Source organism: Sabethes cyaneus, chromosome 1 (genome assembly GCF_943734655.1).
Source record: "Sabethes cyaneus chromosome 1, idSabCyanKW18_F2, whole genome shotgun sequence".
Taxonomy (NCBI): domain Eukaryota; kingdom Metazoa; phylum Arthropoda; class Insecta; order Diptera; family Culicidae; genus Sabethes; species Sabethes cyaneus.
Window position 1 is genome coordinate 70,105,125 of NC_071353.1, and position 23,799 is coordinate 70,128,923.

The window sequence follows — 23,799 nt, forward strand, 5'->3', positions numbered from 1 at the left end:
TGGAGCAACTTTGACAACGAAGTTCCCGATTCACAGACTTGATACAGATTGTTAGCATCATGTTTACCACAATGAGTCCTATGGGTTAACACAGTTGAATCAATATATATAGAATGCCAGTGTCGCTGCAGTGCTCGTGGTAAACATCACACATTTGAAAATTACGTATTTACACTGTATGCGCATATGTGTGAGTGATCGATTCGAAACGGGAATCTGATTGTCAAACTAAAAAGGCAACCCAATAAAAAATCCTTCTGCTTTTCCGTAAATCACGTATAGGATAAATCACCCGATTTGGTCGTTTTGGGGTATTTCGTCGGCAGGAAAATTTTCTATTGGGCAATTTGACAATGTAGTTCCCGTATCCAAGACACGAACCAGCAACATGTTTGCCACCAAAATATCCATGAAACACCAGCGACACTGGCATTCTATATATATTGATTATACTGTTAACACGATGAAACTGAATATTGCTTAAAGGCCAAGGGTAAGTCGCTTAGAACATTGAGGCAGGCTCAATTTAGGGAACAGCTGACCTCATTGATTGCAATTGCGGTACACTCATTTCACAGTTTATGGCACACTGTGGCCCACATTTTTGACATTTAAATTTTGAAATGTTAGAAATTGGCAGCCCTGCCAATGTTTGTTAATGTCAAAACGATCAAACGGTCAATCTGAGCGCTGCCCGCATAGTCAAATACCATATGCCAACGATTTTCCATATATTGCTCTTTGCATTGAAAGTTGGATTTTGAACACACTTGTCCAGTCACACATTTTGTAGGTGAGAAAAGTTGCCAAAATTTCGTGGGAAAAAACCATGAATCTTGGTTGATTTCTATTTAAATTCTAATGCTTACGTAGAGTTGTTACCGACGCAAAGAATAATATAAAAATAGTTTCTAAATACATAATTCCACGCATAATTCATAACTAATAATAAATATGCAGCATATATGAAATAAATGAAAAATTAAATACTATTTGCTTTTCCTACAACTGGTACTGGCGCCACTGCTAAATCCAATATCAGCTCAGATGGGAGAGTTTAATGATGGGAAATGTCGGTCAAAATCTATAACGATTATTGATAAAGTTTTGTTATCGTTAATAATTAATAACGATAATATGGCAATATAAGCAAAAATACGTAAGAAATAGAACAAAAATGTTAAAATAATAACAAATCAAGAAGAAGATTTCACTTTAAACCCTCCAATTTTCGATATTCTTCCATGACGATAAAGTTTGATGGTATTATCGATATAAGATTACTAGCGATATTATCAGTAGCACACTTTTCATCACAGTTTTGAAGGTTGCACTTAATAACTGTGCAGTCCAATTGAGTGTGAAGAGCGCAATAGTTTTCTAACCATTTGGTGAATCAAGTGGACCATTTGCTATATAATCAGATAACCATATGCAGACTATACTCAGCAATGGTTTTGACTATGTGGTAAATGGTAACTTGAGAAATAACACGGAGAATAAAAATGTAGTTTCAACCATATTTATGGTTGTTTTACGCACAAACAAAAATTTCGTTATGTTTCAAACTGAAATGTATGATTGAAATGAAAATATTTATTGTTACATCAATGTCAACTTCAAAATTGAAAATACTTTACTTTTAATTCAAAACTGTTATTTACTTGATTCAAACAGGATCTCGTTTGGAAACAACAATATTTTTAGGTTGTTATAAAAATATTTTATTAAGGCTTAAAACAACAATCATTTTGTTTGAAACAAACTGGAGCTTTTTCGCTCCGTGAACCATTGTATGAACTAGTCGTTAGGTATGGTTACCATACAAAAATGCTGATTTTCGCGAACAATTTTTTGGCGATACCATACTTGGTATGGTGGACATACAGTCAGTGAAATTGTACTAAAACTATTACATATATAGTACTAGCTGACCCGACAAACTTCGTATTGCCACAAATTAACCTGTGTTGAACATAAATCATGAATCTCGGATGATCTTTGTCACTATCTCGAGTTTTGCAAGCCCCCCAGTGGGCGGCGCTTCCGACGGCGGGTCACTGGCAACACTCGCGACCGGCTCGTCCTGAATGATCTAGTGTTACTATAGATAGTTTTTGTGGTCTTGTTATTGATTAATGTTTTATGGAAGAGTCTCGAATTTCTCGAGTTGGATTAGTTTTTGAGTTTCGCAAAAATTTCTGTTTTATTTGTATGAGAGTCCATATCCCCCTACCACAGGGGTGAGAGGTCTCTAACTATCATAAAATAAATTCAAGACTCAAAAATCTCCTACATGCTAAATTTGGTTCCATTTGCTTGATTAGTACTCAAATTATAAGGAAATTTGTATTTCATTTGTATGGGAGCCCACCCTCTTAAAAGGGAAAGGGGTCGTAATACACCACAGAAAAAAAATTCTGCCATCTAAAACTCTCACATGCCAAATTTGGTTCCATTTGCTTGGTTAGTTCTCGAATTATGAGGAAATTTGTATTTCATTTGTGTAGAAGCCCTCCCTGTTGAAGTGTGGAAGGATCCTAATTCACCGTAGAAAATATTTTTGCCTCCAAAAACCTCCACATGCCGAATTTGGTTCTATTTGCTTGATTAGTTCTCGAGTTATGGAGAAATTTGCATTTCATTTGTATTGGAGCCCCCCCTCCTAATGTGGGAAGAGGTCCTAATTCATCACAGAAAAAATTCTTGCCTCCAAAAACACCTACACGCCAAATTTGGTTCCATTTGCTGGATTAGTTCTCGAGTTATGAGGAAATTTGTATTTCGTTTGTATAGGACCCCCCCTCCTAAAATGGGGAGGGGTCCCAATTCATCATTGAAAAAAAAAATTGTCTCCAAAAACACACATATGCCAAATTTGGTTCAATTCGCTTGATTAGTTCTCGAGTTATGAGGAAATTTGTATTTCATTTGTACAGGAGCCCCTCCTCTTAAAGTGGGGAGGGGTCCTAATTCACCATAGAAAATTTTCTTGCTCTCGAAAACCTTCACATGCCAAATTTGGTTGCATTTGCTTGATTAGTTCTCGAGTTATGAGGAAATTTGTATGGAAGCCCCCCCTCTTAAAGGGGAGAGGAGTTATAATTCCCCTTATAAAGAGGGAGGGGTCTCAATTCACCATAGCATAAATTCTTGTCACCAAAAAAAACACCCACATGCCAAATGTTGTTCTATTTGCTTGATTAGTTCTCGAGTTAGGAGGAAATTTGTATTTCATTTGTACAGGAGCCCCCCCTCTTAGAGTGGGGAGGGGTCCTAATTTACCGTAGAAAATTTTCCTGCCCTCGAAAACCTTCACATGCCAAATTTGGTTCCATTTGCTTGATTAGTTCTCGAGTTATGAGGAAATTTGTATGGAAGCCCCCCCTCTTAAAGGGGAGAGGAGTTACAATTCCCCTTATAAAGAGGGAGGGGTCTCAATTTACCATAGAATAAATTCTTGTCACCGAAAACTTGCTTGATTAGTTCTCGAGTTATGAGGAAATTTGTATTTCATTTGTATAGGAGCCCTCCCTCCTAAAGTGGGGAGAGGTTCTTATTCATCATAGAATAAATTCTTGCCTCCAAAAACACCTACATGCCAAATTTGGTTCCATTTGCTGGATTAGCTCTCGAGTTATAAGGAAATTTGTATTTCGTTTGTATAGGAGCCCCCCCCCCACTTAAAGTGGGGAGGGGTCCCAATTCATCATAGAAAAAAAATTTGTCTCCAAAAACACACACATGCCAAATTTGGTTCCATTTGCTTGATTAGTTCTCGAGTTATGAGGAAATTGGTATTTCATTTGTACAGGAGCCCCCCCTCTTAAAGTGAGGAGGGGTCCTAATTCAGCATAGAAAATTTTCTTGCCCTCGAAAACTTTCACATGCCAAATTTGGTTCCATTTGCTTGATTAGTTCTCGAGTTATGAGGAAATTTGTATTTCGCTTGTATAGGAGCCCCCACTCCTAAAGTGGGGAGGGGTCCCAATTCATCATAGAAAAAATTTTGGTCTCCAAAAACACACACATGCCAAATTTGGTTCCATTTGCTTGATTAGTTCTCGAGTTATGAGGAAATTTGTATGGAAGCCCCCCCTCTTAAAGGGGAGAGGAGTTATAATTCCCCTTATAAAGAGGGGAGGGGTCTCAAATTACCCTAGAATAAATTCTTGTCACCGAAAACACCCACATGCCAAATTTGGTTCTATTTGCTTGATTAGTTCTCGAGTTATGCAGAAATTTGTGTTTCATTTGTATGGGAGCCCCCCCTCTTAGTGGGGGGAGGGGTCTCTAACCATCACTAAAACCTTCCCTGGCCCCAAAAACCTCTACATGCAAATTTTCACGCCGATTGGTTCAGTAGTTTTCGATTCTATAAGGAACAAAATACAGACAGACAGACAGACAGACAGACAGACAGACAGACAGACAGACAGACAGACAGACAGACAGACAGACAGACAGAAATCCTTCTTTATAGGTATAGATTATTATGGTTTTTCGGAAACAAACGATTCACATTGAATGACAGGGACAATGGTATTTATATTGTTACTAATGGTGCATGTATCATTCGTGTAATGGTTTTGATATGGTTAAGGGATTATACTGGAAATCGTTGGTGTATGCTATTTTATGCTATAAATATTGTTTCAACAATGGAAAATAATTTAGCCATATTATATAGTTCGTTTATTAGCTCATAAATGATATGAAATATAATTTCAATTATTTCGTAATGCTCAGGCGCTTGCGATTTTGCGCTTTTTCACTCACGCCTCCGTTTGTAACCATCCACCATGGTAGCTTCATGGATAACTGTGCAGCGTAACTAAATCCTGGCAGGTCACCGTGTCACCACTATACGTACTTTTGACTTCCTCGCTGACATCACCTTGGACACTCCAAATGAAAGCGGATAGTAGTATACGCGGCATGCTGCGATCTCTTTAAGGCAAAACTTAAGAACATATTCGTCGCTTAATAGTTGCTCGATCTGCAGATAAAATATTTCAATTAAATTATGGCAATCCAATTTTTAAACAATACTCACTAGCATTTTCACGATGATATAATCTTCACTCAAAGATTCTAACCGGCAATCAGAAATGACGGTGACGATGGTGACGGTTAGTGTAGAGGGCGGAAGTCCAACAGCGAAGCAATGAATAACAGTTTATCGCTTTTTCGTTCGTTTCTGTGGGTACACAGTAAAATAATGTAACCCATTTATATGTACACAGAAAAATCATTCAACCTAATTTTTCACTCAATGGTCAGAATTTCGTTCTTACTATTTATTTAGTACTAATTGTATACAGTATCGTACGCCAATCGTTAAACCTATGAACTTGAATGATAGCAAATGATATAAAACTTTATCGGGAACAGTAACTGTTGATCATACAATACATTTATAATACCCACCGTTTTATCAATAGTTTTTGATTATGCGGGTGGCGAATTTGACAGGTTTCACATGATCAGCACCTCGGCAGCACAGTAAGGCACAGACTGAACAAAATTTCCATGAAAGAGGTGAACGGAATGTTCTCAGTGACTTACCCTTGTTAAAGGCCTTAACGGCGGTCAGAAAAGCACAAAAACTGCCATTCCGAGTAGTTTGGAGGGCGACACTGCTGGATAATACGCTTTTAAAACATTTAACTTCAATTTATGCATATCGCGTTCGTCTAACAAATAGTAAACAAACCACGAGTGGATGTCAAATGGGTGAATTGCGTTCATTCCGGTTCATTCGTGACGTCATCTGGCAGATACTGGCGCCCTTGTTTACAAACAGACCGCAGAGTCCAAAAAAGTTTCAGCTGTTTAAACGGCAAGTTTGTTGTTTAAACAGCATTAGGACTAAATTTAAAAGCTATTGTCAATTGCAAAGAAAATTGTCCAATCAATAAGTGCGCAATCGCTCATAAAAGTGCTATTTTAGCTTAAATCGTTTCGGTCTCTTCGGTGCACTTATTGCTGCGAAGATAACGAAAAAGTGCGCCGAAGATACCGAAACAATTTAATGCAAAATAGCACTTTTATGAGCGATATCGCACTTTGGATGGTACAATTGACAATTGACAATATTATGTCTGTAAAATGTTAAAACACAAGCTACATAGATCATTTTGCGATGACGTCATTTTGCCGTCAAATGACACCACTTGGTGGTTTGTTTACATGTTTTTGTCACATCCAGCAGTTTCGATTTGAAATTTTGTGAAGGATTACTGCATCAATTTCTGTAAAATGCATGTAAGGCACTTTCTCTTCAATAAAAACTATAAATTTCTATCATTATCTGCCGGACAAAGATAGAAAACTCAATTCAAAATTTAACACCACGTAAACAAACCACCAAGTGCTGTCAAAAAAGTGTGGTTAGGAGCTCCCGTGTAATGATCTATACGCTATTGTGCTTCCCGAGAAAATATTTCGTTTTTCAGCTTTATAGATCATTACACGGGAGCTCCTAACAAAGCAAAGCGAGCAACCAGAACAAAGCTGCGCGCAACTGTTAGGCGCACAACTTAACCTACGAAAGAAAAATTTTAGATAATAATCGCAATATAAACGGAAAGGAAAGTTTTCCAAAATGTAAACAAGGGCGCCAGTATCTGTCAATTGACGATATGATGATTTGGTCTATCAAGAGCAACATTTCAAATAGGCCGAAGTCAAAACTGACAGTTTCGAGAAAATCGATGTTGAAACTTGAGCATCATTTTTTAACTCCTTATTTGATATAAACAGTGTTGCTTAGAATTGAATGTCACATTATGATGCAAAAACATAATAGTTTAATGTGTAATGCAACAACTAGCAGAAAAAACATTGATTTACTTTGTAATTTGCAAAAATATGCGTTTGGCCGTTTTCGGAGATCATTCGGTAATACGACTTTTTCATAAGGCTGATTTGATTATCAATTGTTGATGGGGCCTTTGACATGAGGCTTTTATTTACTGTCAGTGGTGATATGATTTTGGTGTTGGGCCGGTTTTTAGACAGCGTTTCACGTTTGGCCTAAAAAAAGGTTAAAAATTCGTAACTGGGACACCGATCAGCTTTATTATTTCTACTAGAAAAGTTGGGGTTTAATTTTATCGGCAAATCTGCCACCGTTGAACAGGTTTGTGAAGCGGAACGTGTTACCCGTGAGGTGCGGCAGTGCGGCAGTCGCTATTGGTAGTGTGAAGCAGCAGCAGTTCATTCATTTAGCATTTCTAACTCACCACAGCGTGCAAGTGCATCACGCCTTGGCAGTTCAGCGATAGTAAATGTCTCGGGCGCGCAACTAACGAACTCTGTCCGGTTCCTCCACAGGTGATATATATATACAGCGAAATAGCTTTTTTCGTGTAAGCCGAAAAGTAACTTAAATTTTTGTTGCCGCGCAGGCTTAAATACTAAACATGTCGTGTCTGTGAATGACCGTGTTATTTATGCAGGTAGCATCGTATTGTTTTTTTCGGTCGTCCGTCGAGTTTCTCGCGCAATTGTACGGCGGGGATCATCGCAGCAGCAGCAAGCAGCAGAAATCCCTTAACAAAAATAGGGCCGAATGCAAAACAAAACACAAACTGCGCATAGGCTTTTTCATACAGAAGGGCCAAAGCACAAAATGAAAACTTTGTTGCCAGTTTTCACATAAGGCTTTTTCAAATTTGCTTTTTAAGACTCATAAAGTTTTCAAATCGCTATGATGTTTGGTATTATTATAGATACTTAAAAAAGCTTTAAATATAACCAAAAAACCAGTTTTTTTATATTTTGCACTTGGGCCCTATTGAAATGTTGCTCTTGCTATAGTCACTCTAGTTTTCCCATAGATCATTTTGCGATGACGTCATTTTGCCGTCAAATGACACCACTTGGTGGTTTGTTTACATGTTTTTGTCACATCCAGCAGTTTCGATTAGAAATTTCGTGAAGGATTACTGCATCAATTTCTGTAAAATGCATGTAAGGCACTTTCTCTTCAATAAAAACTATAAATTTCTATCATTATCTGCCGGACAAAGATAGAAAACTCAATTCAAAATTTAACACCACGTAAACAAACCACCAAGTGCTGTCAAAAAAGTGTGGTTAGGAGCTCCCGTGTAATGATCTATCCCTAATCACAGACTGATGATGATTATGATGATGACGTGACGACTCACTCTTGCGCAGTCTTGCTCTTGCATTGCACAGTTCTAGTTTCAACTCATTACAATATTTTAATATAAATTTAACTTGCAAAATATCAATTATGGTAAAAAAACATTATGTTTCCGGATATGACCAATTCCTTAATGCAATGAAAGGTTTTGAGCCAAAAGAACATGTGATTAATATACTTTTCACCGGTGCTAAAACAAATAGCAATGTCAGTTGGTGTAGTGATTGTGTAGAAGGTATGCGTAGAACTAACATAGTACATTGACACATTAAGTATCGTAAATGTTTTCAGCTGCACCTTTTATAGAGCAGGCACTGGAACATGCTCCAGAAAACTCGCATTTTATCTATTGTGATGTAGGAGATAGATCAACATGGAAAGACATGCAAAATCCATTTCGTAAGGATACTTCTACACATCTGAGTGTAATTCCAACTTTGATTCGATGGAAGTCACCACAGCGACTAGAAGGCGAGCAATGCACAAAGAGTGATTTACTGGAGATGTTTTTCATAGACGATAATTAGTTCCAAAAGCCAGAAAAAATGTTAAAAACTGTTTAGATTTGTCAATAAGAACAAGCACACTCGACCCTCGACCGTGGTGCACTCGATACTCCTCCATCAGGCAGGCTGTGAACAGAGATGCAACATATAACTCAACGGGATAGCATGCTAAGATATCAGCGTAACGAACATCTATTTTCATTTCGCTTTCACAAAAACTGGATAAACTGTTGGCGTATTTTCACTCATTCTACAGAAAAATATATTGCCCCTTTTATGACTATTTAGAGTACTGTGATAATCATTTAATGAAGCATACCCCATCTTGCACTGGTAATTTGACACTAGAGTGGCTTTTAGTTTAATCAACTTATGAATTTGACTCCTTTTCCTTCTTGCGCTTCTTTTTCACTTCGTGTGCGAGATTCGACTGTGATAATTGTGTAAATCTGGGTAGTCTAAATAGGGGCAAATGTCGCAAAATGATGTATAATATATTACAAAACCGCAAGAATATTCACCAAATTGTACTAAACTGCATAAATAATCTTAAACTGCCATCATTTAGTACTGCCTGCAACCAGGGTTGCCACATGCACAGATTATTCTGTGTTTTACAGATATTTGAAAGAAATCGCCTGTACAGAATCTGTATGCATCAGCGGAGTGCTATCCCTATCTTAACGAACGGTGTTTGACAGTCGACTTAACGAAGGGCGCTATTGCAAGAATAGCGCCCGTCTGACAGGTAAATTTGCTGCCAACCTTGTCGAGAAGTATGCTGAGATCTTGGCAACAAAAACATGGCTCCCATCGCATGCCCCTGGTATGCATAGAATACAGATTTCAAGAGCAACATTTCAATAGGGCCCAAGTGCAAAATATTAAAAAACTGGTTTTTTGGTTATATTTAAAGCTTTTTTAAGTATCTATGATAATACCAAACATCATAGCGATTTGAAAACTTTATGAGTCTTAAAAAGCAAATTTGAAAAAGCCTTATGTGAAAACTGGCAACAAAGTTTTCATTTTGTGCTTTGGCCCTTCTGTATGGAAAAGCCTATACGCAGTTTGTGTTTTGTTTTGCATTCGGCCCTATTTTTGTTGTGGGATTTCTACGCATAGTGGCGAATAATCACTGGCCATCTCCGGTTAAGTACGTTTAGTACAACCCGGTAACAATGTGACAGCTCCCGTACTAATCAAACGTACCTAAAACTGCTGGTTCATGGTTCACGACAGATGTTTGAAAGCGGCGTAAATATCGAAGAAAGAGTTTATTATCATTTGTTTTGGCAAAAAATCCCTTGTGCATATAAGATCTGAATTGGTTTATTATTTCAATAGAGTATTTTACGAACTGACAACATTATGTCAAGTATCAAAAAGTTTCCGTGGTAATGAGAATAGCAGATAACTGATTCTTCTGTCATAATAACATGCTCTATTTGGTTCTGTCATGTAACAGTGTTTTTTGTACAACTGCAACGATCCCTATTGCTTGGATTTACTCTTGAATTTTGCTTAACTTGTTCTGTTAACGACAAAATCGATCCAGCAATCATGAAAGAGCATTACATTTTGAATTGCGCAGCGGATAACTTTCAATGAAACACGCAATATTTAAATACTTTACAGCAGACAACTCGTACACAAGAATGACAATCTTGTAATAAATACCGCTTTTTATCTTATAAACAAATCAATCAAACAACCCACCAAGAATAGAGGTTTTCCGTCAGATCATACCCCTCCTTTTCTTATTTTTTCTCGAAAGTACTCCCAATACGAGTGACAATGGTGCAAAAATATATTTTTTTTGTTGACTCTAGAATTTACTACGATTTTTTAAACAATATAAATTGCAAGAATGTTGAATTTCTTTTCACCAAATCACGAATGTTGAGTTTTAAAAAATTCGTTTCGGCAGCACTGTTTATCAAAATTTTTTAGTTTTTCTGGCAGCATTGCACAACAGATTTTGACATATGTGTATCAGCGGTTGAGTGAAAAGGACAAAACGAATGAAAAGCTAATGATTACCTTCTTTTTCGTTTCGTGCGTTGCTTGCCACAAGAGTAAAGAGTGGCACAAATGGTTTCGAAGTGGTGAAAATAGAGTACACTGGTACAAAAAGCCATGTGATACATCTGAGAAGTGACGGGTTGAAATATACGTATTTTATTTTTTCATTTTTACAGTAGTTAGAGGCTTTATTAAAGAAAGTTTTATATGGGTATCATTTCTAAGAGTCAAAACCGAACATTTTGTGAAAAAAAAATTTTTGACGGAAAACCTCTATTGTTAACAGTGCAAATTAAATATTTTAGAAACAGCCAGTTCTGCAGTTGCTGCTGCGAAGATGATCCCCGCCGTACAATTGCGCGAGAGACTTGACGGACGACCGAAAAAAACAATACGATGCTACCTGCATACATAACACGGTCATTCACAGACACATGTTTAGTACTTAAGCCTGCGCGGCAACACAAATTTAAGTTACTTTGCGGCTTACACGAAAAAAGCTATTTCGCTGTATATATTTATCACCTGTGGAGGAACCGGACAGAGTTCCTTAGTTGCGCGCCCGAGACATTTACTATCGCTGAACTGCCAAGGCGTGATGCACTTGCACGCTGTGAGTTAGAAATGCTAAATGAATGAACTGCTGCTGGTTCACACTACCAATAGCGACTGCCGCAATGCCGCACCTCACGGGTAACACGTTCCGCTTCACAAACCTGTTCAACGGTGGCAGATTTGCCGATGAAATTAAACCCCAACTTTTCTAGTAGAAATAATAAAGCTGATCGGTGTCCCAGTTACGAATTTTTAACCTTTTCTAGCCATTGCGCTTCAAAACAACGTGATAAAAAAGGCCAAACGCGAAACGCTGTCTAAAAACCGGCCCGACACCAAAATCATATCACCACTGACAGTAAATAAAAGCCTCATGTCAAAGGCCCCATCAACAATTGATAATCAAATCAGCCTTATGAAAAAGTCGTATTACCGAATGATCTCCGAAAACGGCCAAACGCATATTTTTGCAAATTACAAAGTAAATCAATGTTTTTACCTTTGTTATAGTATATAACAAAGGTTTAGAAATTGGTCGAAAAACACGAAACTGATCCGAGGCCCGGAGGGTCGAATCACATATACCAATCGATAGAGCTCGACGAACTGAGCAATGTCTGTGTGTGTGTATGTGTGTGTGTGTGTGTATGTGTGTGTGTGCAGCTCATTTTCTATCGCCTGTTTCTCGGATATGGCTGAACCGATTTATGCGTGATTAGTCTCATTTGAAAGGTATTATTGCCTAGTATATCACTATTGAATTGCTTTGTGGTCCGATGTTTCGTTTAAAAGTTATAAGCAAAAATGTGAAAACTACGTGACACGGTTTTCTCTGGAACCACACAACCGATTTCAATGATCTTAGTACCAAATGAAAGCTCTTGCTAAATTATAAAAATTTTCAGGAAGTTTTATTGAAAACAAATAAGTAGTTTAAAAGTTATGCTTAAAAACGTGTTTTGACAAGGTAATAATTATCGCCTGTTTCTCAGAGATGGCCAAGCCGATTTATGCGCTATTAGTCTCATTTGAAAGGTAATATAGCCGGATAGATCACTATTGAATGGTTTTTTGATTGGACTTTTAGTTTGAAAGTTAAGAGTAATTGAAATTACACGTTAAAATTTACAATACTTTATAGCGCTTTTAACCAAGATAATTTATCTAGTTTCAATTGTTTTAATATTAAACGAGAGGTCTTAACACTGCAAATGTATTTACCAAATTTCATAAGGATTGGTTCTACTGGTCAAAAGATATTTAAAAATGATTGATGAAATTTATTCAAGAAAACCTTAATGACCATACCTTTAATTGGACTAAACATTTAAAACAGAATAATATAGTAAAAATGTGTAATTTTTCAACGGATGTTTCTTTGCAGCAGTTAATTAATAAAATATAGCACATTTTCTTACACTTTTAGGGTGACCGTGAATCCACCTAATAGGGTGACACAAATTTTTGTTTTTTTCATGCGTCCCAAAAAATAGCGTCTTCACAAAAATTCTAGAACACTAAAATAAGCAACTTTGCTGCATATAGTAACTATCTGTCTCTTAATGGTTGCGAAATTTAATGATTTGTTTGAAGAAACCACTTTAAAATCAAGCAAAGCAAAGCCATGGGTGTAAACGTCCTTCAGAACTTGACCCTTCTTTATCGACAGACTTCGCAGCCGGTTATTAGAGTACAGGAAAATTACGGGGCTAGGGCAAAGATCCTATTAACTCTGTAGCGACACCGATCAGTCGAGATTCGAACATACAATGACTGGCTTGTTAGGCTAGCATTGTACCCCGAAGCTAACAGCCACTTTAAAATCAGATCTGCTCAAAAATTCGGTATACGATGTTTTCATTGCTTTCCTATATTCTATAAAGTAATTTATAGCTTAAAATACACTCTGAAAATTGTTTATCGCTAGGATGCATATGGATGATAACTAGCACAGCGTTAACAAACAGTTGAATTAAATTCCGAAGACGTGTCGATTTCTTAATGATCATTTCCAGCTCAAAACGCTAAGCGCAAAAAGCCAGTTTTTACTCGACTATTTTCGATTGGAATTGGAATTTGAATGTGAAAATAGTTTCTTTCTAAACCTAATATTTGACGAGCAGCATTCCAAAAGGTCTCTTTGCGACTCGTCCCTTACGGTTATTACGGCGGCATAAATGCACTTGAATGCGTCTATTTTCACATGAAACGGTTACTGGTGTTATTGGAAAGCTTATCCTTTAGAATAATTGGGTTGAAATCTATTTATGCCGCCTTAATAAGCATAAGAGAAGAAACGCAAAGAGAATCTCTCATTTGCACATTGGACCTTTTGACATGTTGGTCGAGATTTCCAGGTTTATCTGTAAGTAAAACATAAAAAGGTTTGACAAAACGGGTCTTTTTTAAAAAGGAGGTACTACCACTAATCGTACCATTTATGGAGGTATCAATCGGCACCAAATCTAAGATTTTTGCTTTCTGACCTAAAACGAACAATCTGACAAAATTTGGTTCAAATCCGTGAAAGTCGATTACACGGTTATCGGATACTTTGTATGTGTTGACTCCAATAGATAATTTTGAGATTTCACAACTGAATAACTTGAGAACGGCTGGGCCTAAGAAACAGTTTATATAAGAATTTAGTTCAAAGTGATGCGTATATAATTTGACTCTGTCAGTTTTATGAAAATTACAAATTCAAATACAAATCAAATATAATATTTTAACTGAAAATGCCTATGTCAAATGACATATAAGATGGTATAACAAAGGTTCCTTTCACCACTAGGTGGATTAAATCGGGTTTTTCTGCTAGTTGTTGCATTACACATTAAACTATTATGTTTTTGCATCATAATGTGACATTCAACTCTAAGCAACACTGTTTATATCAAATAAGGAGTTAAAAAATGATGCTCAAGTTTCAACATCGATTTTCTCGAAACTGTCAGTTTTGACTTCGGCCTATTTGAAATGTTGCTCTTGATTTTCGCAAGGGGTCGGACACTCAGCACATTGTACCGCGGCACTCCAGAGATATCAAGCGGCACACCTCTAAAGCCTTATAAAAATAACATTTATAGGGCTTTACACACCTCAATTTTACATATATGAAATGGGAGCACGGCCAGTTGTCAAAATCATCTCGCACGGTTGCTAGATCTATCAGATTATAACGAATTTAACAAATCTTGCAGTTCGGCACTTTCGGTGCAGCATCGGCACAGTTCGGCTAGTTTCAAGTCGCCTAAGATAAAAACGGCTGTGCCGAGTGACCGACCCCTTGGCGATATCGCACTTTGGATGGTACAATTTTCCTTGCAAATGACAATATTATTTCCAAATTTTAATTTCTTTTGTATTCTGTAGTTCTATGCTGGGTTTTATATTAGTTTTGTTTGTACACGAATTTTAATATTCAAAATAAAATGCAAAACATGATTTTGGTCGCATTAACTGTGGCGTATTCGGGAGCTGATTTTCGGCAAACGAAGTTATTTTTAAAACAATATGTGCAGGCAACAGTGGTGCAGAGTGTACAAAGCACCCCATCGACATCTCTATATCGAGCTGCAGTAAACGTCAGCGACAGCATGTCCGGGGCTCAAAATTTGACAGCGGGCCCAAATCAGACTGCTGGCAGTTGAGTGAAACGCAGTGCTGAATAGGTGAACAAAAGCTTCATTCGACAAGTAGTTGGCGCCGCGGTAAAAATGATGATATTTTTATTTCGAGCTGTCAAAACACATAGAAAACTAAAATCATAAGAAGCGAATTTGAATTTTTTTTAAAAATGCGCGCTTTGGAATCAATCAAATGTTATGGTTGGGTTAGAAAATAACATATATACTTACTATAATTTTTATTTGCCTGCATTTTATTTAAAACCATTTATAATTTTATTACATAATAAATACTAAACAATAAGGACATTGATTCAACATGCCTTGTATGAAATATTGTTATAATTTTGCTTAAAATCATTGAAATTACCTTAAACAATATATAGAACACTTTCATGAATATATCTGGATCTAAATTTTTCGGTCCGGAACCTATAAACATAACCACACACACCTAAACTAAATCCGGATCTCAATTTACTTGTTCTAAGTACACATTTCATTTGCAACCACCAGTGCGCTAGCTGGTAAATAAGATTTCTAACCCGCTGCAGAAAATTCAATGTTCGCAATATTCATTTTGCTGAGATTTAAATGAAAAATGTTTTGATTTGTATATCCGTCCAGCGAAAATTTGTAACTGATCATCATTTTCCTAGTTCGTACAGCCAAATGTAGGAGTCGCATGGGCTTCATTAGTTTTGCGTTTATTCGCCTATTGCTATCTCATTTTCGCACACACGAGATGTTGGCGGCGGGATCCGCCGGGAGTTGCTTCTGTCCGGCTCTAGCTCTGCTCGATCTCTGTCCCACCTATGCCACTTTCACCGCTATTATGGCGCGTAAAAAGCTGGAAAGTCTTTATTAATGCCGTCAACTCTCAATACTACTCTCTGTGCTCTCTGGTCAGTTCTGAATTGCTGAAAATCGCATATCGTATGCACTTACTGTTCAATAAGCGTTAAACATAAAGCAAAGCCGTGGGCTTAAACCGTCATTAGACATTACCCTTCTTTATCGACAGACTTCGCAGCCGGCTGTATAGAGTACAGGAAAATTACGGGGCCAGTGTAACGATCCTACTGACTCTATCTAGCAAGCACCGCCTAGCCGAGATTCGAACATGCGACGACTGACTTGTTAGACCAGCATCGTACCTCGAAGCTAACTGGGCGGTTATGCGTTAAACATGTAAGTGACATTGTTCAAGGTAAGAGCGTAAAGGCATAAGAGTCAATTCCAACACGGAGAATAAAAATGTAGTTTCAACCATATTTATGGTTGTTTTACGCACAAACAAAAATTTCGTTTTGTTTCAAACTGAAATGTATGATTGAAATGAAAATATTTATTGTTACATCAATGTCAACTTCAAAATTGAAAATACTTTACTTTTAATTCAAAACTGTTATTTACTTGATTCAAACAGAATCTCGTTTGGAAACAACAATATTTTCAGGTTGTTATAAAAATATTTTATTGAGGCTTAAAACAACAATCATTTTGTTTGAAACAAACTGGAGCTTTTTCGCTCCGTGAATAAAGTAAATTTGAGAATTAAGCTTAGTAGCTACCAGAAAAGAAAACAGCGCGAGAAAAAATCCTTAAAATATAGCTTTCTTGAGCATTTCCAGGCCTAGTTTTAGCCTATATTTTTTCAGCTGTATATCCCGCTTTATCAAAACAGTATCGGGATGAAATTATCGATTTAGCATAATATCGACGTCGTAAGTATCGATGAAATATATCGAAATATCGGCCTTCGAGTATCGATATCGCGGACATCGATACGGTATCGCCCAATCCTATCTAAAACTAAAATTAAAAAAACTAAAATCCGTGCGAAATAATCATGCGTAATGAGACGCACTATTAAATTTAAAAGGCATCAGAGACGTCCCAGAGAGGACATCTCCAAAATTATTGTATATTACAGAAAAAAGATAAAACATATTGACAACCGGAAAGCTAATCGTTGCCATTCTAGGTTACTCGCTTACACCACGGCATTAGAGGTCGGCGGTTTCGCGATCCAATTTTTTACGCTGCCAGTAACATATGTCGTAAGAGGACACTACGTCATTAAATTCACGCTAGGAACGAGAGCGATAAACGCGCAAGAAGTGTTCCTGAAAGATGCTAGGACACGTTTCGTCAGCACTTGCAACTTGCTGAACTCGCTGCATTGTGTACAATCAACACAACATCTCGACAGCAGCATCGAAGAAGTAGAATTTAAGAATGGGTATATAAAAATGTATTTAGAAACAAACCGCGTAGGAGCGTATGGTCCGCGTTAGGAGCCATGGACTCGTCGGACAGGGGCAGGATCGAGGGAGACATGGACCACCTGAGATCGAATGAAGAACATTTGAAAACAACATTGCAGCATCAAACGGATGTGATGGAAGCCACTTATGCTTTCGTCAGCCGGTCGGTGCTGGTTATGAACAACTTAATGGAAATAAAAAAAGATTTTATGGCACTCAGAGGCCGTAAATAATTCAAATAATTTCACTACACATTTCAGACGAATAGTAGCTCTTGAAGCCAAGCTACTAGAAATGGGGTTCTGGCTGCAGAATTTGATCGCGAGCGTAAACGGAAAGCTTGACGCGGTCGTAGCTGTCCTAACAAATAAAAAAAATAAGCAGCCAAATGCTACAGAAGCTGGCGTACCCGGAAATTTTAATAAACAAGCTGGATACCATGAAGACTAATCTCCCAGATGGACTTTACTTCCCAAGAAATATTGACGGAACTATAGCACCGGAAACATTAGACGGCGCTAAACATAATTACAATGTTTTAAGCGCAGGCAAAATGATGGTAGAGTTTGTGCTGCCACTCGTAAATCGAGAAAGTTTTCAAACATACAGCGGTATGATGAAACCGTGTGGTAGAGGCACAGAAAATAGATTAACAGGCTCGAAGGAAGTAATCGATTTTTTGTGTGTAAAATCTGTCGGTAGCGCCCTTCAGAAAGTTTGCCAAACGCATCAAAAAATATCCATGTATCTTTATCAATATTTCTTTGTGCTGGAGTTACATAGCAGCGATGGCAGCGACATCAAGATTTAGTTTGCTACTTACTGCTCGAGGGGTGCTCTATTGAAGGATTACTCGTAGATTACATAAAAACCTTTTACACACTTTTTGTCAATTACCTGGTAGTCTGTTCTCTGTGGTAGAGGCTCAAACGAGAGCAACGTGCGCTTTTCGCGGACGGCCATTGTTGCCAGCGACGAACCAGAAGTGGTAGATGAGCTCGTGTATGTGGGATCGCTGGTGGCCACGGACATCGACACAAATGAGAAGATCCAGCAACGTATTCAAGCAGGACATCAAGCCTACTTCGTAAAACGGCATGATCAAGAGGCACAACCCGTCGAACGAAGCTGACAATGTATAAACCCCCTTCTGGACTGATAGTTTTTAGGGATTTGACAATGCGCACTGAGGTCATACGCGCCCTTGTGGACGGTGGACCACAGCTTCAGAAACGCCTGGGAAATGGGCGACGAATAACCCAAGATCGAATTGAATGAAGCTTAAAACAGCACGAACCACCCCGGCTCTAAGCTGCTGCTGACGACGCGATCTTCGTCGCCCCGCAAATTTTCTTGTGTTCTAAACCAGAACCCGGCATAGTTGAAACAAATAAAAGACTCTGACTTTCTCTTACCTTCGCATCATACATGAAGAAACTGGTCTCATTTGTTGAACAGGACGTTTCAAGTAAGCGCCAGCTGAAGTTGGTGACTGTCTCAAGTGACGACAACTGAAAGTCAGGCACGAACACGATTTGTCGATATTGACTAGGTTGAATATTACATGCGTTATATTGTAGCAACTGTTACTCAAATTCAATTCATTTGCAGTAAAAGTTACTGACGTTCTACTGAATATTTGATAGGAAAGTGAAAATTAAACTTTAAAACCGATCGTCATGCTGACGTGAAACCTGTTTTACTGACGCAGATTGAAGCCAGCTTTGAAGCGAAGCGGTGTTGCTTCAGTTGAAACCAAAGCTTCATTGCTTCATTGTCGAGTGACAATTTGTAATTGAAAGTGATGTTGTCGGGCTCTGCTCCAAGCTGATGGCTGTGAAATTTCAAGCTTGAAAGTGTAGAACAATTTTTCTTCTGGGGGGGGGTTGAACCCCCAAACCACCCCCCTCCCCCCCCGTCGCTACGCCCATGCGCTAGACGCTTAGCTCCTAAATTGCTTCGTTTCGTTTTCCTCGTGTAAAAGTGCGCAAAAGTTTCGGAAAGTATTGTCAATTGCAAAGAAAATTGTACCATCCAAAGTGCGATATCGCTCATAAAAGTGCTATTTTGCATTAAATCGTCTCGGTATCTTCGGCACACTTATTGCTTGAAAGATAACGAAAGAGTACGCCGAAGATACCGAAACGATTTAATGTAAAATAGCACTTTTATGAACGATATCGCACTTTGGATGGTACAATTTTCCTTGCAATTGACAATATTTATTTATCTATTTGCAACGACATCACCAACAGTACTATGAGTAATTGTGACGTAAATATCCGCCAGCAGACACCGAATGGTTCCGCACGTACTACAGTCACAGAGAACAGACTACCAGGTAATTGACAAAAAGTGTGTAAAAGGTTTTTATGTAATCTACGAGAAATCCTTCAATAGAGCACCCCTCGGGCAGTAAGTGGCAAACTAAATCTTGATGGCGCTGCCGTCGCTGCTATGTAACCCCAGCACAAAGAAATGTTGATAAAGGTACATGGATCAAGGGGTCGGTCACTCGGCACAGCCGTTTTTATGTTAGGCGACTTGAAACGAACTGAACTGTGCCGATGCTGTACCGAAAGTGCCGAACTGCAAAATTTGTTAAATTCGTTAAAATCTGATAGATCTGGCAACCGTGCGAGATGATTTTGACAACTGGCAGTGCTCCCATTTCATATGTAAAATTGAACCGGAGGTGTGTAAAGCCCTATAAATGTTATTTTTATAAGGCTTTAGAGGTGTGCCGTTTGATATCTCTGCAGTGCCGGGGCACTATGTGCTGAGTGTCCGACCCCTTGACATGGATATTTTTTTATGCGTTTGGCAAACTATTTCTGGAGGGCGCTACCAACAGATTTTACACACAAAAAATCGATTACTTCCTTCGAGGCTGTTAATCTGTTCTCTGTGCTACAGTTAAATTCAGTCAGCTCAAATACAACTAGATTTGCTCACCAGCGACGGTCGCGAATCGGTCCATTTCGAACGTAATTCGACTGACGATAAGGATCGGCTGAATCCGTTGAATCGCACGACACCGTTTTTCCATCAGCCCAGCAAATATAATCCAGAAGATTACTATCGCCGTTTTAATAATCAATCGTATCCGTCCAGTGGAATGCTCGATTAATGTTTCCTTAGTGATGTGTGTGGTCTTTCGGCAACGTTGTCACCGTAACTATGACATTTCCACATCTGCACCAGCAACAACCATGATTTTACCAATCAAGAGTGGATTACATCCATCAGAATCCTATTTGCATTTTTTGTGGATTGGTCAGAATCAAAAATCGACTATCAATAGAATAACGGATTTCGTGAAAATTTTCAGTTTGGGTGCTCACACCTCGACACGAAAACTTCAAACTAAACCAGCTCCTTTGATGAAGGACAAGACCCATAATAACTGTGTGATTGAGTTCTGTGAGGAGCAACTGCGTAGTCAGCCAATTTCTTTAACAGGTCAAGGGCTTGTGAAATCCTAAGGCAACTCGATCAATAGTCCACACCAGGGGCGGACTGGCCCACCGGGCAACCGGGCAAATGCACGGTGGGCCCCAGTAAAAATTTCGTTGTTACACAAAATGAGATTTTCCAAAATTTTTATTTCAGTTAAACACTTTCTACGACTCACGAATGTTCAATTGCTGGGGCCCCATGATTTATGAAATCAACCGATTTGATGATTGAAAATTCAGCTTCAAATGCGACTGTTGGGGCCTCGAACTTTAAACCAAAATTTCTATTTCAATTAATCTTTTGCTACGACTCACGAATGTTCGATTGCTTGGGCCCCATGATTTATGAAATCAACCGATTTGATGATTGAAGATTCAGCTTCAAATGGGACTATTGGGGCCCCGAACTTTAAACCAAAATTTCTTTTTCAATTGAACTTTTTCTACGACTCACGAATGTTCAATTACTGGGGCCCCATAATTCATGAAATCATGTAAGTTGAGCTGCTGGGGTCCAAGCTCCGAGAATATTATCAGCTTCAATTCTGAGTATTTAAAAGTAGAATTAGTATTTCATTCGCAGTTTTTTGACTAATTATAAATATTGAACTGTCGGCTTAAGATCCATACTCAGTTTACTTCAGTGGCGAGAGTCCGTTATCGATCCTGTGCCGAATGAATTATGGTCCTATAGTACTCAATCCTGGGCTACCATTCTCCAAACACCTCGAACACCAGCATTTCAACGTGCATCATCCTCGATAGCGCACATCTATCTGTGCGATGTCTACTCCGAAGTCTATGGCCTCTTCCCGATTCTCTGCCTAAAATAATTTTGGCTACTCTTTCGTCAGGCATTCTAGACACGTGACCAGCCCAGCGCAGACTGCCACACTGTACTATCTTCATTATAACAGCATATTTGCATTCTTAATGTGGTTCATGCGTCTGCGCTACACTCCATTTTGGGTTTTACCAAATTTTACGCTAAAACCCCAAGCATTCGTCGATCAGCTTCTTTTAGCGTCCATGATTCATGACCGTAAAGGGCCACCGATAGGGTTAGTGTTCTCTAGAGCGTCAGTTTTATGCGAATTTCCAAGCTACGGAACTTCAGCTACAAAATGTAATGCCTGCGTAAAGACCAATTCGCAACTGCAATTAGTCGTTTTATTTTGCGACTTACATCGTTGTCACATGTCACGAGCATACCAAAATATATTCAGTTCCTCTTCGACACCAACACCATTTGGATTTCCACGCCATGTACTTCGTTTTGGCGGTGTTAATGGTAAGTCCCAATTTCACAATAAATGAAGCCTTTAGTTCTTTCGCTGCTCTACTTTTGATTTCAGTGATATCGACGTCATCCGCAAAATCAAAAAGCACATGAGATCTCATCGGCTATTCTGACTCATAATTTTTACTCATCCAGCGTCACATGAGTCAACGTAACTAGTTCTGTGGGAAAATCATTTCCTAGCGTTAACTGTCACAGCTCATTTCGTTTGACTGTCACAGCTCATTTCGTTTGACTGAATCGTATGCCGCCTTGAAATCCATAAAAATATGATGAGTCTGCAAGTTGTACTCCCGGAACTCGCCAGTTACTAGACGCAGGGTAAATATCTGATCCATCGTGAAGCGACCCTTATGAAACCAGCTTGATACTCGCCGACGAAGAACCCTCGGACGGACTCAGTCTAAAACACAGGAAGGGAGAAGGTGCTCTCCCAAAATTGGCAAAATTGGGCAACGTAATGCCTCGATAGTTTTTACTCTCAAGTCGATGTCCGTTTTTAAAATTATGGGAAATGAGGCCAATTAACCACTCCTCCGATATTTATTTTCCTGCCATATTCTGTGCCTGACAATGAGGTGGCGAATTGTTTCGTACAGCTGCTCGCTCCCCGTTTTTAGAAGTTCAGCCAGGATACCATCCTTTACAGCAACCTTACCGTGTTCCAGCATGGCCACAGTTTGGCCGTCGCTCAAAATTCTTATCCTGTACCTACTGATCTTCGTGTTTACTTTTCTATTCAACAGCGTCTGGAAATACTCTTCCGCCTGGCTGCTACCGTCGTTTTGACAGTAAGCAGGTTGCCAGCACTATCATTGCACATCACAGGCATGGCAAAATTCTTGCACCTGACCGTTTTGTAGAAACTCCGTATGTCGTTGCTGACGAACCTCTCCTCTGGACTGGCTGACACGTGCTCTTCGTACTGGCGTTTTTAGACGGTGGGTTCTTTTTTCCGCAGCTCTACCAGGACGAACCTCACATTGGGCATTCCTCACATTGGAATCGTGTGAAGAAATTCTACAGAGGATTCGCACAGAATACCTTGCTAATTTTTTTTTTTTTTTTTTTTTTTATTGATTAAAGAGATTTTAAATTTTAAATTCATTCATCTCTATAGCTTAGAGGTTTTACTTCACTATACAATAATTTTTGTTTCCTTAATGAATCCTAATAGTGCTTTTTCTTTTGTGTTATCAAAAATGTGGAACGCTTCACGATTTTGCGTGTCATCCTTGCGCAGGGGCCATGCTAATCTTCTCTGTATCGTTCCAATTTTAGTATATGTCCAGCCGAAGCTAGGACACCTTGCTAATAGAAGCAGGATTTTTATAGGAGAATCCAAGAATTTAATCCCAGGGATAGCTATAACTCGGCACGGGTATCGCCTGCACTATGAACTGTTCTGTTCTGACGTGTAGACGCAGTAAGCTACTCATTTATATTGAACTATTGACATCCTATCATTTATCACGCAAATCAAATCAAATATTCACGCTGCGGCAGATTCTCCAAAAAGTCAATGAATACAGAATTCAACTCACAATTATTTCATTGATTTCAAAGTTGCGTAAGATACCATCGACCGTAAAATCATGACCATTCTAACCTCGCAGGGGACTGTATCAACGTGATGGTCCCTCATGTGGGCTGTTCAACATGCCGTTACAGGATGTTATGAAAGGAGCAACACACAGGCACGATCTTCAGCAAATCTAGTTAGTTCGTCAGCTTTCCCAATGAAATGGATATTGCCGATAGAACAGCATCTGTGGTGGTGGCAGAACAAACTAAAACTCAAAGTAGCGAAGATTGGGTTCAAGAAAATTGCGTCCAAACTAAGATACCGTGAACCGCTAATATGATGCACACGCTAAAAG

At 38.6% G+C, this 23,799-nt stretch overlaps 1 protein-coding gene, 1 long non-coding RNA gene and 1 other non-coding gene across 4 annotated transcripts; 1 reads left to right on the plus strand and 2 right to left on the minus strand.

Moving 5' to 3' along the window:
* Positions 1–4,681: 4,681 nt before the first annotated feature.
* LOC128741877 (uncharacterized) lies at positions 4,682–5,686 on the minus strand. 2 transcript variants are annotated; one of them, XR_008412235.1, is made up of 4 exons: positions 5,569–5,686; positions 5,431–5,517; positions 5,057–5,200; positions 4,682–4,999 (listed from the first exon to the last, which is right to left on the minus strand). It is a non-coding gene; the product is annotated as an uncharacterized LOC128741877 (long non-coding RNA). The 2 variants fall into 2 exon arrangements; XR_008412236.1 differs by lacking the exon at positions 5,431–5,517.
* A 2,521-nt stretch (positions 5,687–8,207) lies between these two features.
* On the plus strand, positions 8,208–8,969 carry LOC128741867 (thioredoxin domain-containing protein 17-like). Its single transcript, XM_053837973.1, has 2 exons — positions 8,208–8,411; positions 8,468–8,969. The coding sequence occupies exons 1-2, from the start codon at positions 8,267–8,269 to the stop codon at positions 8,701–8,703; spliced, it is 381 nt and encodes a 126-aa protein (XP_053693948.1). The 5' UTR covers positions 8,208–8,266; the 3' UTR covers positions 8,704–8,969.
* Positions 8,970–23,117: 14,148 nt separating this feature from the next.
* LOC128733231 (U6 spliceosomal RNA) lies at positions 23,118–23,224 on the minus strand. Its single transcript, XR_008411906.1, has one exon. It is a non-coding gene; the product is annotated as a U6 spliceosomal RNA (small nuclear RNA).
* Between the last annotated feature and the right edge of the window lie 575 nt (positions 23,225–23,799).